Consider the following 18650-nt stretch of genomic DNA (forward strand, 5'->3'; position numbering starts at 1 on the left):
TCAGAGGGTGATGAGGAAAACTGGGAGAAGGATAGGGTGGTGAGTAAATTAAACTTTAATCAGTCAAGAAAAAAAATTGTTCATGTGCATGTGAGTTTTCTACATGTTTTATCTTCTTAGGTATATCTATCTCTGGTCTGCAATAGATGTGTATCTGTAGTAGTAAAACATTAGAAGGACTAAGATTAAGAGGGTTAACATTTAAACACAGACTAATCATTTGCTTTCACTAATTTTGTTCCTTTTGGAAAAAGCACTCAAGCTTCTTGCTTTTCTTTAAAATAGTGAACATGTATTAGTGAACAGTTAATATATCCTAGGTGCCATATTAAAGCTATATATGCATTATCACCTTTGGTATTATAATAACTATGAGAAAAACACTATTTAATAGAATTAACTGAGGCTTACAGAGCTTAAGTAAATTGTCCAATATCATAGAATTAGTGAAAGGTAAGTCAGAATCTGAATAAAATTAAGTTTGACTTTAAAATCAAAGCTCATCTATCACCCTCACCTTCATTTACAAAACCACCCGATCAACCAATCAGCCAGTCAGCCAACCATCTAACATCTGACCAGCCAGTCAGCCATCCATCCAACATCTGGCTAGCCAGCTAATCAGTCAACCAACCATCCAGTCAATCAGAATCACTAAGTGTTTACCATGTGGCACTTCTCTAAACACACAGCAGTTAAAGTAATTAGCAGAAAAGATGTTTTCCTTGTCAATTCATTTTTCTCTTTGATAGTTTGTCCTTCATGTCTAAAATAATACTGACATTTTTATCAGAAGGGTAAGTTTTGGCTGTTTCCTAAAAGGAGACCTATATCATTGAGATTTATGCAGAAGTCCACGAGTAGCTAGCAAACTAAGGCAGCAGGCAAAAATAGAAAGAGTCTTTAGTGATAAATACCAAGGAAAAACAGGAGACTGAGAGGAAAAGAACTGAACTGAGGTGAACTAAACATGATGGAACTTTCCTCTCCTCTTCTTCTGGTTCTTAGGTATTCATCCTTTGACTTCAGCTCAAATCATTTATTCAGGGAGCCCTTCCTAGATGTATCCAACAGGATCCCTCTCATCTAGACCCTGACAGCACTATACCTCTGCACTGTCACATTTGAAATTTGAAGTGTGTTTTTATGATCAATTACTGTTAGATTGTCCTCAGATAAGCTCCCTGAGGGCAGGCCTGTGCTTATTTTTTGCTTCACATTGTCCCCTACATCCCCAGCATATATAAATAGAATAAAGCTGCCTTCAATAATAGGCAGTCAATCATTCAACATATATTTTTGATCTCTTATTCTGTGCCAAGTATAGCTTTGGGTTTAAAAAAATGGTAATGAAAACACATGCGTATGCATACACACACACACACACACACACAGAGAGACACACTCCTATCAACTGTAGTTTAATTTATAATCTAGTGAAAACTCTAAATAATGAGTTAATAAAATCTTAAGCCAATAGTGGTTTTTGGTTTTTTGTTTTGTTGTGTTTTTTTTTGCTCAGAAAACAACCTGAGAAATTTAGCCAGTTAACGGGAATATTTAGGGACAAACTGTAAATGATACACATTGTAAGGTAAGCAAACCTGTGGTCCTAGCTTGGCAAACCTAGCCAGTATCAACTGACAGCTGCTCTCCATTGAAGGACGCTGGGGCAAGGATTGAAAGGTATTGAGAAAGGGCTACTAGTTATTGGAAGTAAATGCCACAGACCTGTAGAATATTATATTTAGAATAAGAATCTGAATCCCAAAGAAACAAATACTGTTTTTCTTTTTCAGTAAAGAACTCAGATATTTTTGCAATTGTGTTTAACTGGCATTACATAATATTGCACCTAATTCAATCACTTAAAAAATGTTTTTGAAGACTAAACAGAGTAATTAAGTAGAAAAATATATTTTCATACAATGGTCATAGATTATACTCAAAGGGAACTTTTTTTTTTTGAGATGGAGTCTCATACCGTCACCCGGGCTGGAGTGCAGTGGTGCGATCTCGGCTCACTGCAACCTCTGCCTCCCAGGTTCAAGCGATTCCCCTTGCCTCAGCCTCCCTAGTAGTTGGGATTACAGGTGCCCGCCACCATGCCTGGCTGATTTTTTTGTATTTTTAGTAGCGATGGGTTTCACTATGTTGACCAGGCTGGTCTTGAGCTCCTGACCTCATGATCTGCCTGCCTCAGCCTTCCAAAGTGCTGGGATTACAGGCATGAGCCACCGCGCCCGGCCAGGGAGTCAACATTTTTAAAAAGCAGGTGAACTAGAAATAATGTTTTCAAAATTCAATTTCATTTAAAATAATGTTTTAGCAAATGAAATATGCTCTTCTTAAATGTGGGCATGTAGGGGAAGTTCAAAGACTGCATTAAACTTTGGCTGTGTATTTAACTTAGCAGTTGGCTACATCTGAATAAAAATAGATGGCTTTTGAAAACATTCCCTCAATCTCTTCTAGAGAAAAAACCCTTTCCATGCCCTTTTAAAATAATGCAGGCTGCCTTTATGTTTTTAAAATGGCATGTCCTTTGAGGAAATGTAAAGCAAGCTGACGTTAAGGTAACAGGGATTTTGGCTAACAGTAAAGTTAATGGCTAGGGAATTAGAAAGACGAATTCCATTACTGGCATTTGTATGACTGGGCCCTAGAGAGGTTAAAGAAGTTCAGCAGAGGATTAAGTCATTTAGGAGATGGGTTTCCCAAATTAGCAGAATTAATAGATTGAGGGAAAGGGAGTAAAAGAGAAAGTACAGTCATGTGTGGCTTAATGACAGGGCTACATTTTGAGAAATCCATTGTTAGGTGACTTCATCACTGTGTGAAATCATGGAAGATACTCACACAATCCTAGATGATACTGCCGGCTATATACATAGGCTCTATGGTCTAGCCTATTGCTCCCAGGCTACAAACCTGTACAGCACGACTGAATACTGTAGGCAGCTGTAACACAATGGTAAGGATCTGTATATCTAAACATAGAAAAGATACAGTAAAAACAAGATATTATAATCTTACTGAACTACCGTCGTATATGTGGTCTATTTTTGACCAAAGTGTAGTCATGCAGTGCATGACTGTAATAAAGTCATCTTCAACTACAAGTCTATGAGGCCTTCCTCCTAGAAGCTCTCAGAAATCAAATGATTCACAAAGGTAGGAAGACATATTTTCCTTAATCATTCTAAAAAAGGGTATAATGGTATTCTCTTCCATTCCCTTTCCAGTGACATTCCTTGAGTCAAGCCTCATTCTGTATGTTATTGACAAACAATACACATATTTTCTCCTCTGTTGAGGAGGAAAAACATAGCATTTTGGCAGTGGCAGATAAAGGATATGAAAGTCTTCCCTGGCAAGGGCAGAACAGATGGTCCAGATACCTGAGGAAGTAAAATCAGCTTCTGAGATGTATATGATGATATGGGATCATGTAATAAAATATATTTTTTTTTCTGTAAGAGTTCTGGATTAACAAAATTAGGGAAAAAGCACCACAAAGTTTTGAAAAAATGCAATTTCCATATGCATGTAAACAAGTACTATCAGTATATGCATACTTATTTCTTTGTAGGTGGCATGAAAATTACACACCTACAGAGAAGACCCCATTAAAAAAATTATACAAAGAAAAATGTACCACTTTCAACATTTTAAAAAAAGTTTTCAATATTAAAAAAAATCTCACTTTCAATAATTTTCAAATGAGTTTTACTGGATTTCCAAAATGCGAATTAAAGAGATAAGTAAAAACATAAACATTTAATGAAATGGCCCAAATAAGGCTACTGTTGCTTTTGTAATTGATCTCTTCTGTTTTTGGGTTTTTGATTGCACCCAGTTTGAAGAGGGAAGGAAAACTACAGGCCCTGCTCAAACTGAATCTTGTACCTAGCCTGAATAGAGAATCTAATTGCAACCAGAAGTCTTTTACAAAACAGACTCTTCCCTTTGCCATTCTCAGAAATGCAGAGTAAAGTGCTGCTAATGGAAGACTCAGGGACCACTTCAGGTGGATTGAGGAACCATCTCAGGTTTGAGTCAGCCTTTTGTTTCAGGTAGGGATTCCACTCTCTTCTCTAGGGTGCTCCTATGAATTCTTTCTAATCTAACCAGACCCAAATCATACTTATTATTATTAATATTATTATTACTTTTGAGACACAGTTGTGTTCTGTCACCCAGCCTGGAGTGCAATGGCGTGAATCTCGGCTCACTGCAGCCTCTGCTTCCCGAGTTCAAGTGATTCTCGTGCCTCAGTCTCCTGAGTGGTTGGGACTACAGGTGTGTGCCACTGCACCCAGGTAATTTTTGTATTTTCTGTAGAGACAGCGTTTCACCATGTTGGTCTTGAACCCCTGACCTCAGGTGATCTGCCTGCCTCGGCCTTCCAAAGTGCTGGGATTACTGGCGTGAGCCACTGGTGCCTGGCCAAAATCATGCTTCTTACTAAAGCTTGTTAGGTGTTAGGCCATTGTAATAATTAGGTTTCTCCATCTATTTGATCTAAACAGGCGTGAATATATTTACCAAGGTTACTGGTTTCTTGACAGTAGTGAAGATAAACTGTTATGCAAAATAAATACAGAGCCATGTATTAAAAGAATAAAGTCCTACATAAATTCTAACAAGAATGGTAAACAGCAGACTCCAGTTCAACCCGAGACACATAAATTAGTAATCTAAATATTTAAGAAACTGAGAAAAATAAGAAACTTTCCTCTTCCTCTGTTCTGTGTTATAAATAGAAATGCAGTGAAAGTGATAATACAAATTTGGAACATAAGGATTCCAAAACATAGCATCAAAACTGAGTTTATTTTCTTCCTATCTCATTTGATTGGATAATTCTGTAGCATATTTTATTTTTTCCAACAGCTGTATTTTATGATCATGTTCATTGTCATCATCACCAAGTGGATGATAACTAAGTGTTCTTAAGTTCTAGGTGAAGGGAGGCCACTGCCAAAGTAAACAGAGTTGGTCCCAGTTGTGTAAAACCTACATGGTCATGAGTGACGCAAACATTTTCCTCATGCACTCTAATACATAATAATGATCCTTCCAGGACTGGCTGATATGACAGAAGTCATAGCACAGCCAGTCCAATAAATTTCCATGGTGTGGATCACCGCTCCACAAATCTAGAAAAATAGATAAAATAATTTGACTATTTCGATAGCTGTGATGACCTCACAGAGTGATGCCATAAATCTGTTTGTGAACACACAATGTGAGGTAGAAACATCAGGGTTTGTTGTGGTTGCTGTTGTTGTTGGAGGTGTTATAGAGCAGAAAATAATGGTTTCAAAGTTAGAAGACCCAGCTCTTTAACCTATTTTTGTCACTAGTTAACTGTGTGACTTTGGCCAAGTCACTTAAACACTTGTGGCCTTCCGTCCCCTTACTAATAACATAAGATATGTAAAGTAATGTCATCTCTAGCTTTACCAGCTCATGATTTTCATCCATGCACAAAAGAATAGGGAGGCAACATGCTTTGAGACCTGAATAATCCAAAAAAAGCAAATCAAGGGCTAATTACCTCACTGAAGACTGCATGGATACGACACACGCTTTTGCCTTTCTGTTTCCCTGAGGGCTTTCTACTTTCTTCTAGAGCAGTTTCAGGGACAATTTTAGTCCTCACTCTTTAGGAGACAGAAGCATCTCTGCCTGGACTCTCCCTTGGTGGCTGAGACTTGGCAAACTCCTTTCCTTTCTGTTTTTCTTTGTGAAGTTCATGTTTATTTTAAATTTCATTACTTCTTTTATTCCAACACAGTTTAAGTATCAATATGCAAGGCGTGCAAAAGAAGTCAAAGGCACACGGGCCATGTACATGTAAATAATAGGAAAAATTATTCTCAGGAAGAGAGAAATCTTTCAGGAAAACTTTGCTGAATGTCATTACCAGGCCTCAAATAAAAATAAAGCAAATCAAAACAGATCTGGTTTCCTTGGATTAGCCTCAAAGGCAATATTGTTTATGAAAACCAAAAAAGATCCCTACTTAGTTTATCTGATCTGTCCATATTTGAATAAGCTACCATTTATTAGGAGTTGTGTGTTTTTCAAGTCACAGATCCAGTCCTTGTGTCTGAGATGAGATGTCCTAGCAGATAGTGAGATAATATTCCAACATCACAGAAGACAGGGATACCCACCATGGCCATGGCAGGAACACCGCGTGCTGTCTGCCTTGCCATCCTGCAGGGTTTTCATAAGTAGGGTAAGAATCAGTGAATGGCAGCAGAAGTGGCACCTCTAGGGAATGAGGGGATCCTTGGCCTTCTGGCGGGGAGAGGAGAACTGTCCATAGTGTACACTGGTATTCAGGATCAGGAGTCTGTCATGAATCTGGCCTCCCAACTCAAAGGTCAAGAAGAGGTCACAAGATCGTAGGTCATTAGATGGGCAGAATGGAGATGAATCCTTAGCCTTCTCTGGGAAGCCCCTTAAGGTGAGGAGTCTTAAACTAGACACAGCCAACTTTCTGTATGGCAGATTCGACCAATAATGGATTAAACACATTTGGGGGAAAAAAACAAAAAAAGATAACAATACAACAAAATAATACAAATAAAAAAACACAGCATAACCACTATTTACATAGTGTTTACATTAGGTACTAGAAGTAATTAGGTAATATAAGTAAATAAGAGATGATTTAAAGTATATGGGAGGATGTGTTATATGCAAATACTATGCCATTTCATATAAGGGACTGTGGACTTTGGTATCCATGGGTAGGAGGGGGGTCCTGGACCAATTTCTCATGGATGCTGAGGGATAACTTTATTAGGAAGGACTTAACATGACAGCCTTGCTTCTAAAGCCAGAAAGGGCTGGCGCTCAGTATTGAATGATCAGGAGTTGCTCATTTTATAGCTTGACTGAGGCAAAGACTGGCAACCTGTCCCATGGGTTAGGTCTCTGCACCTCAATGCCATTGAGGTGGCTTCATCTGGTGGAAAACACTTTGACTTGCAATCATCAATCTGGCTGCATGCCCTTGAAAAGAAAATCACTTTACATTTCTCTCTCCCAAATTCATTCTATTGACTGTTCTTTTAACTTCTAAAAACTATAATTCTAGGATCAGGCAATCAGCATTCTCAAATACTTGAGTGAAATTACAGCCAGGTGTCTTCTGCCTCCCAGTTCCCATGACTGTGGTTTCCTCTCTGCAACCCTCTGACACATGGGTTCTCAGGGCTGACCTGAGAGGTGTCCAGTCTACACGGTGTAGAAGTCCACACACTGGTGGCATCGATGGGCTATTTTCTTAAAGTACTCATCCAGGGGCATGATCAGGGCTGGTGAGGAGAGAGAGATCTGTCATGGTATTTAAAAGTCATCATGACATGTGTTAAATGGCCAGTAAAATATTTTTTTCTAATCATTATTGGGCCTTTCCTTCTTTGACAAGTGGGTTGTGGTTTGCAACTTCTCTTTCCATGCCATCAGGGCTTCTACCTGCTCTTTTAACAGGTAGAGAGTCTGATATAAAAGGTTTCCTTCACCTGAGAACCATTCCCTCAGCTTCCTCTCCCAACCTGGCCTGCTTTGTTCTGCCTTGCTCGACCACTGTTCCCATTTTATGATAAATCTGGCACCGAACTCCACATGGTCCTATGCACTTAATACCCTGGGTTGTCCTCTTGCCTTATAACCCTGGCCTGCCCAAGACTCTGATTCTACTTTGCACCAAAACCATTGTTAGATATAACTTTTATGTGGTCCCAGCTCCTAAAACCCCAACCTTGACCCCCATCTAGCTGCCTGGGGGTGTGACGTTTATGTCGGATTATGTTAAAGAGTATTGTGGGCTTGGTTAGAGATAAGATTCCACTGGGCTGGAATATGACATCAGGAAATTAGCTCCCTAAATGTGCTGTGTGTGCTCTGAGTAGAGCTGCATCCTAATCCACATGCTCTTAAGTGTCACAGTGTTTGAATGGGAATGAGGAGTCCATTCACCTCCCTGAGCTCTGTGCAGAGAGAGCTTGAAATAATCAGTCACTGGACTCAGGCACATATAGGCCGTCTGACAGACCAAGGTCTCCAAAGGAAAATGGTCTCAAGAAAAGATGATGGGGCTACCAGGAGAAACAAGCATCGCGAGTGAAGAGGATGGCTGTGGAACAGTTAACCTTGACCAGGGAAGCAATGGCTCCACATGGCGTGTGAGGCTGTCCTTGGTCTCTGCAAATCAGCCTCCTTGTTTCACTTCCCTCAGAGTGTCATTGTGCACTGCGAAGGCAAGGTGTAACGCAAGGAGAGAAAAATTTCAGACAGTGGTAAGAATTGGGAAGAAAGGAAACTAACATAAAATGATGATTGTAGGAGACAGGCTGGGGTAGAGGTGAGGCTGTATTAGAGTATCTCAGGCTCAGGCTCCAGAGCTCTTCTGCAATACCCTCTCCCCAAGTGAGCTCCTCCTGTCCTGACAATTTAAATGTCATCTGTATTCTGATGACCCCCACATTAGTACCCCCAGCCCTGTCTTCTTTCCTGAGCTCCAGACTTACACATCAAAATACCTACCTGGCATCTCTGCTTCAATATCCAAAAGGCTTCTAAATTTAGCATTGTCAAATCCAAATTCTTGATACTCTAGCCCTTTGGATCTCTACTTTTTCCATCTTTCCTGTTCCAGTAAACACCATGAGACTTGACCTAAATGTGTCCTTGATTCTTTTCTTGATTCCTTTCTTTCTCTCACACATATGGTAACCATAGAACTTATCATCCAAACTGGAACAATTCTGAGAGTAAATTGGGGAGCTATTAATAATTCGGCTGTGTGATACTGTGATATATAATAAGGACTATCTATATTTTGATCTTCATCCCAGCTCCCAGCTAGAACTCCTAAAATCCTTGTAATTTCCTAAGTGATGAGAGTGATAAGGGTGAAAGGGCAGTTTTTGTAATTCATAAGAAATCCTTTTCAACCACACCTGAGTTTATGTTAATGAGGTAACTTTGGAACGTTCCTAAGAAAAAGGTCTGGATGCTTGGGGAACCAATCTTGTGATTAGAGGGTTGGAATTTTCAGATTCCCTCTCTCCTAACCCTGCCCTTAGGAGGGAAGAGGGGCTGAAGGCTGAGTTGATCACCAATGGCCAATAATTTAATCAGTCATGCCTACATGATGAAACCTCAATAAAAACCCCAAAGAATAGGGTTCAGAGAGCTTTTCCCTGACTCTGGGGTAAAGATGGAAGATTCCATTTGGTTTCAAATTGTGTCAATAGAGCTAAAAAGTCATATGTAGACTAAACTATATGTGAGGTATGTAAGAATTGAGCTATTTACTATTTGTATGGTAGTGAGGGTAAGGTGGGGAATATATTTTCCAAGCATGCTTTATCCAATAAACGTGACCCATTTACCAACCCTCTAATAATATGTCATGAATATTTTCTCATTCAATCCCCACATCAAGTCTATGGGGCTGGCCTTACATGTGGGGAAGCCTGGGCATAGACAGGTGAAGTAACTTGTGCAAAGTCACACCACTAGGAATTATTAGAGCAAAGATTTGAATTGAGACCCATCTGACTGCAAAGTTGGTATCTTTAACTATTGCCCTATACCAGATTTAACTTGGTTAAATCTTTAAGAAACATGGTACACCAGCCAAATCTTCCTCTCCACTTTTAGTTGTAGCCCTTATTCTCCATGTTACCATCTAAAAGACCTTGCTGGGAGGCTTCTACTGTGAAGAACTTTAGCAAATATTACTTCATGGGAAACTGCATTGAAATGATCTTCTCCAGGTAGATGTGACATGAAACTGGCCATGATTATGTAAGATGCTGGTGGCTTTCTTTTAATTGTGATCTGCACAAAGCCAAGCAGAGACTGAGGTGCTCATCTGGCTAATTCAAGGTCAGTCTCTCTTTCATATACCGGAATGGTTGGATACTTCGACAATGTAAAATAAACGCCTTTGATGTTCCATTTCAGGCTGTGAGCCTTCATCTAACCTGAAAGTCACTCCTTCTGAAGGCCAATAATGCTTTAATAAAAATAAATGGTTTAAGTTAACCTGATGCTTATTATAGCTATGGCCTGCACAGCTATAACTTTCTGTTGAATGGAGTGGAATACTGACCATTAAAGGAGAAATATTTTTCTAAGGGAAATTAAATGTTATCCCACCCATCAAAGGACTAAAGTATAGTGTCCATTTGATCAGGAAGGAGCGTTAACTTTTAACATGATCACAATTCACTGAGTGACCCTATGGTAGCATCCTACAATTCAAGGAACGTTAATAAAATGGGAGGATAATAAAAATTTAAACCCCATGAACCACTTTCATACCATTACCTTTCAATTGTTTTTCATATACCTCACAGTATGCATGTGTCTGGATACACATGCAAGCTAGATCTACCTGCACACAGTAACATAATGATTGAAGTCATTACTCAACTAATTCAAGCTTAATATTTCACCCATATCTTTACTGCCTAATAATTACTCAAACTATCTACAGGACCAAAAATACAGGGATGCCATTTCTAATATCATTGTCTGATTAACATCTCTCTCTCTCTCTCTCTCTCTACACACACACACACATGCGCGCGCGCATATATATGAATACATATGAAGAACACATATAGTTTACATTTTTATTGTGTTTAGATAATGATTATACTGTTTTCTAAGAAGAGTTTGCAAACTTTTCTCCATTTTCTTCATTCTACAGCTGTGGTTTCCAACATAGTAGTCACTAGCCATGTGTGGCTATTTAAATTTAAGTTAATTGTAACAAAATAAAATTTAAAATTCTGTTCCTCAGTTACTAGCCACATTTCATGTGGCCACCATATGGCAGTGCATATGCGCATATATAGGACATATATACACACACACAAATAATGAAAATGACATATATGATATATATGTTTTATGTATATAACACATACACACACATATATATAAGTTTCTCATATATAACCCTATATGAACCAACTGAAGCATGTTAGTTCTACATCTCATTTTCATTGCCTTGTGTTTGGGATTCCATCCATTTAAATTCCAGAATATTTAATGAAAGTGGCAAAATTGAATTTGTAAGCAGTCATCAAAGAATCTATATGATAGTAATAAAGGATACCATTCATTGAGTGCTGATTGAATGATTAGTGCCAGGCTCAGTGGCTTTAAAAGTAATACATATTAATCCATTTAATCCTCACTGTGACCATAATAGAAAGGTATATTCCATTTAGTTTGGAAAAGCAATGAATAAAGAAATTAAGTTTCCCATTTTGTGTAAGCAGTGGAACTTCATTACTATGTAGCCATAAAAATCATGTTTTTTAAAAATTATTTAATGATAGAGGGATATACTCACTATTCAATAAAAGGCAGAACATAAAACATATATGGATATGTTTGTGTCTCCTGCATATCTAGATATACACGTAATGAAAATGCACTCACTATATATAGAGAGAATTAAAAATACCTGAAAGGTAATATACTCACATGTTAACAATTTTGTGGGGTAGTGGATAACTTGTCTTTTTCACGGTTTTTCTATGATTGTTAAATTTATTGAAATAAGCATGTATCATTTTGAGACTCAGATAAAAGCAATAAAAATGTTTTCAAAAATTGTCCCAGAAGCTACAGAAAATTTAAGCAGAGAATTTGCGACAGAATTAATAGAAAAAGAAGAGTTGTCTCCTAAAACATTCACGAACTTAGACCTCAGTAACTTACAGAAAATTTCTACCAATACTTTAAGAATCAGCTAATTCCAGTGCTATTTAAAATGCTTGAGTGCAGTGTTACCAATAAGAATTTCTGCAATGATAAAAAGGTCCTATGCATGCACTGCCATATGGTGGCCACATGAAATGTGGCTAGTAACTAAGGAACAGAATTTTAAAGTTTATTTCATTACAATTAATTTAAATGTAAATAGCCACACATGGCTAGTGACTACCATGTTGGACACCACAGTTCTAGATTACAGAAAATGGAGAAAAGTTTGTAAATTCTTCTTAGAAGACAGTATAATCATTAAACATAATAAAAATGTAAACTATGAACAGATTTCATATATGAATATAAAGGCAAAAAATAATATAATAAACACTAGCAAATATAATCTCAAAAACATTAGAGGAATAGTATATAGTAGAAATTCAGGATTGTTCATAATGGAAATCCATTAATATCATCCATTTGAATAGATCTAAAGAGAAAACTTAGACTATGGCCATTGGAAAGGCATTTGCTAAAATCAAACATCCATTCTTGATTACAAAATTCTTAGTAAGATAGAACTAAGTTGATACTTCTGACATTATATATTTTATAACATGATAAACTATATATCTCAACCTAGAAGACTACATGGGAAAATAAAAAAATGAAGAAATGACAAAAACAATCCCATTAAATTGAGGAAGTTCCCATTAAATACACAATGAAGAGAAATATGTTCACTGTAACCACGATTACTTTAGATTATTCTGGAGATTCCAATCAATGAAATTAGATAACAGAAAAAACAGGATGTCTAGCATTTGAAAGCGGTAAGTTATCCCTGATTGTGGGCATTATTAATATAGTTCTGGAACACTAATACAAATAATCACAAATACTACACAGTAGTGGTTAAGGGCATGGACTCTGGAGTCCTGCTGCTAGTTCAATTGCTGGCTCCATTAGTAACCAGCTATGTGACCTTGGGCAAATTATTTAAACTCTCTGTGCTTACTTCCAATGCCGTAAAATGAGGACAATAAACTTATTTATTATGGGGCTACTATCTATTAAGGCGAAAGTAGGTAAATAGAGCAAGAGAGCTCTTAGGACATGCCTGCAGCATATAATAAATGCTATACATTATTATAATTAGAGTTATAACAATGAGGCTATTAATAATACACAAAATATACAACAATCCAAAGTTTCCAATATGAAAAAATGAATTTAAATTATAATAGTAACATAATGATTAAATACCTAGAACTAAACTGAAGAAAACTGTACAAGATTAATAAATACTGAAAAATGCTACTGGGAATAAAAAGAAGAGTTGAATAAGGGGAAAACATATTATATTTGAATAGGAAGATTCAACATCATAAAGTTACAAATTTCCCCTAAATTATCCTATAAGTTTAAAAACTCATACAATGATTCTGAATTCATACAAAAACAAACATGAAAAGAATAAAAATAGAGCAATAAAGAAAACAGCATGAACAGCCGTGAGACATTATAACTCTAGAGTACTAATACAAGATGGTGCTGCAGTATGAATAGAGACCTAGATTCATGGTACAGTTTAGAGAGCATGGAAATAGAAGCAAGTACATATGGGTATTTAATAGATGTGAAATGGGGATACTGCATATGAGAGGGGGAAAGATTAATTATTCAATAAATGCCAGTTACAAAAACAATAGGCCATCTGAAAAAAATAATGTCGGCTCTCTACTTCATTCTTTACACTGAAATAAGTTCTCTACAGATTAAAGATTTAATGACAAAAAAGAAATTTAAAAAATAGAGGCTGAAAACATGAATGCTTTTCAGCAGTCTTGGTCTATAGAAAATCTTATTATGGAAATACTAAAACCACTATGAGATCACACCTCACACCTGTTAGGATTGCTATCATCCAAAAAACAAGAGCTAACAAGTGTTGGTGAGGGTATGGAGAAAAAGGAATCCTAGTACACTGTTGGTGGGAATGCAGGTGGGCGCAGCCATTAGGGAAAACAGTATGGAGGTTCCTAAAGAAATAAAAAACAGAACTACCATTTAAGATTCCACCAATCCAGACCGGGCGCGGTGGCTCAAGCCTGTAATCCCAGCACTTTGGGAGGCCCAGACGGGCGGATCACGAGGTCAGGAGATTGAGACCATCCTGGCTAATACGGTGAAACCCCGTCTCTACTAAAAAATACAAAAAAAGCTAGCCAGGCGAGGTGGCGGGCGCCTGTAGTCCCAGCTACTTGGGAGGCTGAGGCAGGAGAATGGCGTAAACCCGGGAGGCGGAGCTTGCAGTGAGCTGAGATCCGGCCACTGCACTCCAGCCTGGGCGACAGAGCGAGACTCCGTCTCAAAAAAAAAAAAAAAAAAAAGATTCACCAATCCCTCTTCTGGGTATATACCCAAGGGAGATAAAATCACCACCTTGGAGAGATATCTGCACTCCCATGTTAATTGTGGCATTACTCACGATAGCCAAGATAGGGAAGCATCCTAAGTGTCCATATGTCCAGTGAAGGATGAACGGATAAAGAAAATGTATATACATACACATATACAATGGATTATTAGTGTTTATCCTCAACAAGGGACATCCTGACATTTGCCACAACATGGATGGGCCTGGAGGACATCATGTTAAGTAAAATAAGCCAGACACAGAAAGAAAAATACTGAATGATCTCACCTATATATGGAACCTAATTTTTAAGAAAGGTCAAATGTCCAGAGAGAGAGAATGAACCAGTGGTTACTGGGCGGGGGGAGTAGAGAGAAAATGGGGAAATGTAGGTCAAAGGATACAAAGTAGTGGAATGTATGATGAGCAAGTCTAGAGATCTAATGTACAATGACTACAGCTAAAAAATTGTATTAGAAATTTCTATTAAATAAGTAGATTTTACCTGCTCTTGTCATCAAAAAACTATGTGAGACAACAGATATGTCAATTTGCTTTACTATATTAACCATTTTACTGTCTGTATGACTCCCCAAACATCATGTGGTAAACTTCAACTATACACAATAAAATTTATTTTTTTAAAAAAGATTAATACACCAGGTGTAGTGGCTCACACCTGTAATCCCAGCACTTTGGGAGGCTGAGGCGGGCAGATCACTTGAGGTCAGGAGTTTGAGACTAGCCTGGCCAACATAGTGAAAACCCACCTCTACTAAAAAAACAAAAATGAGCCAGGCGTGGTGGCGTACACCTGTAATCCTAACTGCTTGGGAGGCTAAGGCACGAGAATCTCTTGAACCCAGGAGGCGAAGGTTGCAATGAGCCAAGATCGTGCCACTGGACTCCAGCCTGGGTGACAGAGTGAGTGAGACTCCATCTCAAGAAAAAAAGATAATAAATGTAGCTCTGTAAAAACCAAAAATTTCTGCATGGCAAGAAGCACCACAGATAAAATAAAAGGCAATGACAAGCTGAGGGATGGGGAGGTGAATACTATCCTACAAAAAATGGTTAATTTCCTTGACTAATAAAGAGTTTATGCACATTAATAACAAAATGACAACTCAATTGAAAAGAAGTCAAATAATAAAAGTAGACATTTCGCCAAAAATATTCACTTTTTCTATTGTACTTGAAAAGATGTTCAATGTTACTTGTAATAAGAAAAATGTGGTACAATTTTTAACCTACCAAATCAGTAACAACAAAAAAAGCTATAACATTCTTTTGGTAAGGATATGGGGAAGCAGTAATTTTCATATACAGTTGGCTAAAGTGTAAATTGATTCAACATTTTTTGGCAGACCATGTGGCAGTATCTATCATAGTCCAAAATGTATATGCCATTGCCCTAGCAACTAAACTTCCAGGATTTTACCTTGTAGATATACTTAGAAATGTACGAAGTGTCATGTGTACATGTTATCTTAAGAAGAGAAAACATGTCCATTAATAGGTGCTGGTTAAATAGATGTGACACATACAATGGAATGCTATGCAGTCATTAGAAATGAGAAGGAAGCTTGGCTTATGTATAGATGTGAAGTAATCTGCAAGATGAAGTGAGAGAGAAGGGGTGCTATCATTTGTTGTTGTTGTTTTTTTAAAATACATGGGCATGTGTGTTTATAAGTGCATAGAAAATTCCTGGAAGATACTCCAGGGAGAGGAACTGGGTAGCTGAGAGACACACATGGGAAGGCAATTACTTTTCATTATATGCCATGTGATACTTTTTTGCATTTTGTACCATGGGTATACACGATATGTTTAATTGCTATTTAAAATAGGTTTTAGTTTTTATCTCTTTTTTTTCCTTTGGTTCACAAGGAGGAAATCTTGGCTCTTTCCAAATTATCTTCACACTATTAGCACTTCCTTTTGTTCCCTTCATTATGTGCATAAATAAATGCCAAAAACATAAGCAATGGGAATGTGGGACAAATCACCTCCATTTTACACAAAAATTCAGTAAAACATCAAAATAGGTATATTTGGATAATATCTGAAAAATGATACAGCAAATGTTAACAGTGTATATCTTGAGTGGGGGTGTTTTGGTTTTGGCTCGGTATTTTCTGTCATGTTCAAAGTTGTTTATACAATAATATATAACATTTTTGTAACGATTTTTAAAAGTTTTTTTAACTTTTTGCTACTCACCTGGTTCCTATCCCTGGCATTTGCATATCGAAACCTCTGGATGTAATAAAAGACGAGCCATGCGAGGGAAATGATCATCAGGACAATGAAGGAGATGGAGACAAACACAACCGAAGTGCGGCTCACATATTTCTGCAAGTTCCGGGTTCCGATGGTGATGTACATGGTCACGGTGATGTTTCTTTCCAGCAGGCTTACTATCTCCTTCCCTTTTGGCTCAGGAATCATTATGGCCACGATGTCTTCTACACCTGTGGTGAGAGGGGCAGGAAGCGGCAATAAAGGTTAGGACATAAGATGCGGGGGATCCCAGTGAGATGTGTGGACACAGTCACATGAAACCAAATAAGGACAGTACTTTTGAGAATTCTGTGCTGAGCTAAGAAGATCTAATAGTTAGAAACCAAGTCAAATTTTCTCTTTCTTCAGTTACGTAGCTTTCTTCAGCTGCTGTTTTATATGTGAAAAAAGAACCTAAAATGAATTCATGATGATTTTAGTACCAGTGAAGTCATAATCATGCTATGCCCTTTTCAACTCTCCAAAGCATTGACCCCAGGTCTGGTAAAGAAAGGTGGACCCTTCCCAACCAGCCCAGTTCTATGTTGCACTCCACAGATTCCCTGAGGATGGGAACGGGACTTTGCATTTCATGACAAAAGGGTAAAGTGTCCTGCATTATGCCACCTTAGATGAGAGCTCTCTTTTCCCCACACTATGAATATTCAACTATAGATCTCTCTATAATATTTCTGAGGTAATTTTCTCCTATAGTGAGTACCCAAGCAACCAAAAGAGAATATTTCTTAAGGAGCTCTAATATGATTTGCCAACATGAAATTATGGTCCCAGAACTACTTTCTGCTTATTTTACCTAATTCAATGGAAACAGCATGTTTCCACTGAACGGTGTACCAAGCAAAGAGAAGTGTGGTACAATGTTTCCATTGAACCACAAGCCACATACCAAGCAAAGAGAAGGTGGAAGCAGTACAGATAATTCCAGGATTGTTTCACTTCCACTCAGATACTCCCACCATGGCTGCCTCAGTTATTAGACAGCTTGGAGCAAAAGCGCCATTTTTTTCTTGGGCCACTTTTATATATATGGGTCATTGTCCTTACACATCATGACACTGTGTGAAGTGAAGCCTCTTGGGGAGGAGTCCTGGGGTCCCTACAACAGGTTCTTCAGTAATATCATACTGAACTGGGTTCATTTGAATCTCGTATGATATTATTATCATATTAATTTCATTAGGGTATGTTCTCAGGAATCACCCCAATTCATATCTAGGGAGACAGATGCAAGATGATTAGGGCACAGAGGTCTCACATCCACATGGAAATATCCCATTACCTGGAGTGACTACAAATTAAAGGGAGGAAATTTGCAACAGGCATGTTGTAGATTAAGGGCAAAATTAAACTCCACTACAGCTGTGTAACACTGGCTGTATTCACATGTTGAGGTCAGTTAGATGGAACTATCAGGTTACATTTGCTTAGGCTGTTGCAAGTTTCTTAGAATGTTACTTAGGGCTTTCCTTTGACCTTGATCTCCGTGCAGGTTTTCAATCTTAAATTCCTTGATGGTGTTTCACTTAGGCTGAACAAATACTTTAAAAGTACATATTAAAGTGTCTGTGTATGCTATATCAATTATATATTTAAAAAATTTCTAAAACTTTTGCAAATCCAATTGTAAAATCATAAAGCCACAGCGTGGGTTTGGTTGTTATTTCTGGGAATAACTGAAACTGGTGGCTCAATTTTCAACTCTGAAGAATTTACTGGCAATTTTGACGCACCTTTCCTTTTCATTTTTACTTTGGTTAATGGCTGCATGTGGTCTGAGGCTGTGTGGGGGATTAAGGCTGCTGACTGGTTTTGTCTCTAAAGCAGCATGATCTTTGTATATTGAACTAATCTGGCCTAGTGAGGCTCATCCTGGTGCTGCAGCTATTTAGAGTCACTGAAGTAATGGTAGAATAATAATCTCTCATTTCATTTATTCCCTTATTTATATTATTTTGGCATGTTTACTTAAAGCTCTAGAAGTACTTTTTTTTTTTCTCAGGATGGGATCTTGGGGTTATTTATGAGGCTTTGGATGTTCAGAAATGTGCAAGTTTTACATTCTTTTTTTTTTTTTTTTTTTTGAGACAGAGTCTTGCTCTGTCACCCAGGCTGGAGTGCAGAGGCATGATCTTGGCTTACTGCAACCTCTGCCTCCCAGACTGAAGTA

General features: G+C 37.8%; 1 protein-coding gene across 1 annotated transcript in view; it reads right to left on the bottom strand.

The window, feature by feature from the left end:
* The window catches only part of RNF150 (ring finger protein 150), a 245405-nt gene that overhangs the window by 30717 nt on the left and 196038 nt on the right, over nucleotides 1–18650 (bottom strand). The window contains exon 2 of the mRNA XM_011969844.1: nucleotides 16403–16653. Within this exon, the coding sequence (XP_011825234.1) occupies nucleotides 16403–16653 (251 nt within the window). The remainder of the gene's footprint in view (nucleotides 1–16402; nucleotides 16654–18650) is intronic.

This window comes from Mandrillus leucophaeus, unplaced genomic scaffold (assembly GCF_000951045.1).
Source record: "Mandrillus leucophaeus isolate KB7577 unplaced genomic scaffold, Mleu.le_1.0 Scaffold914, whole genome shotgun sequence".
NCBI classification, from domain to species: Eukaryota; Metazoa; Chordata; class Mammalia; order Primates; family Cercopithecidae; genus Mandrillus; species Mandrillus leucophaeus.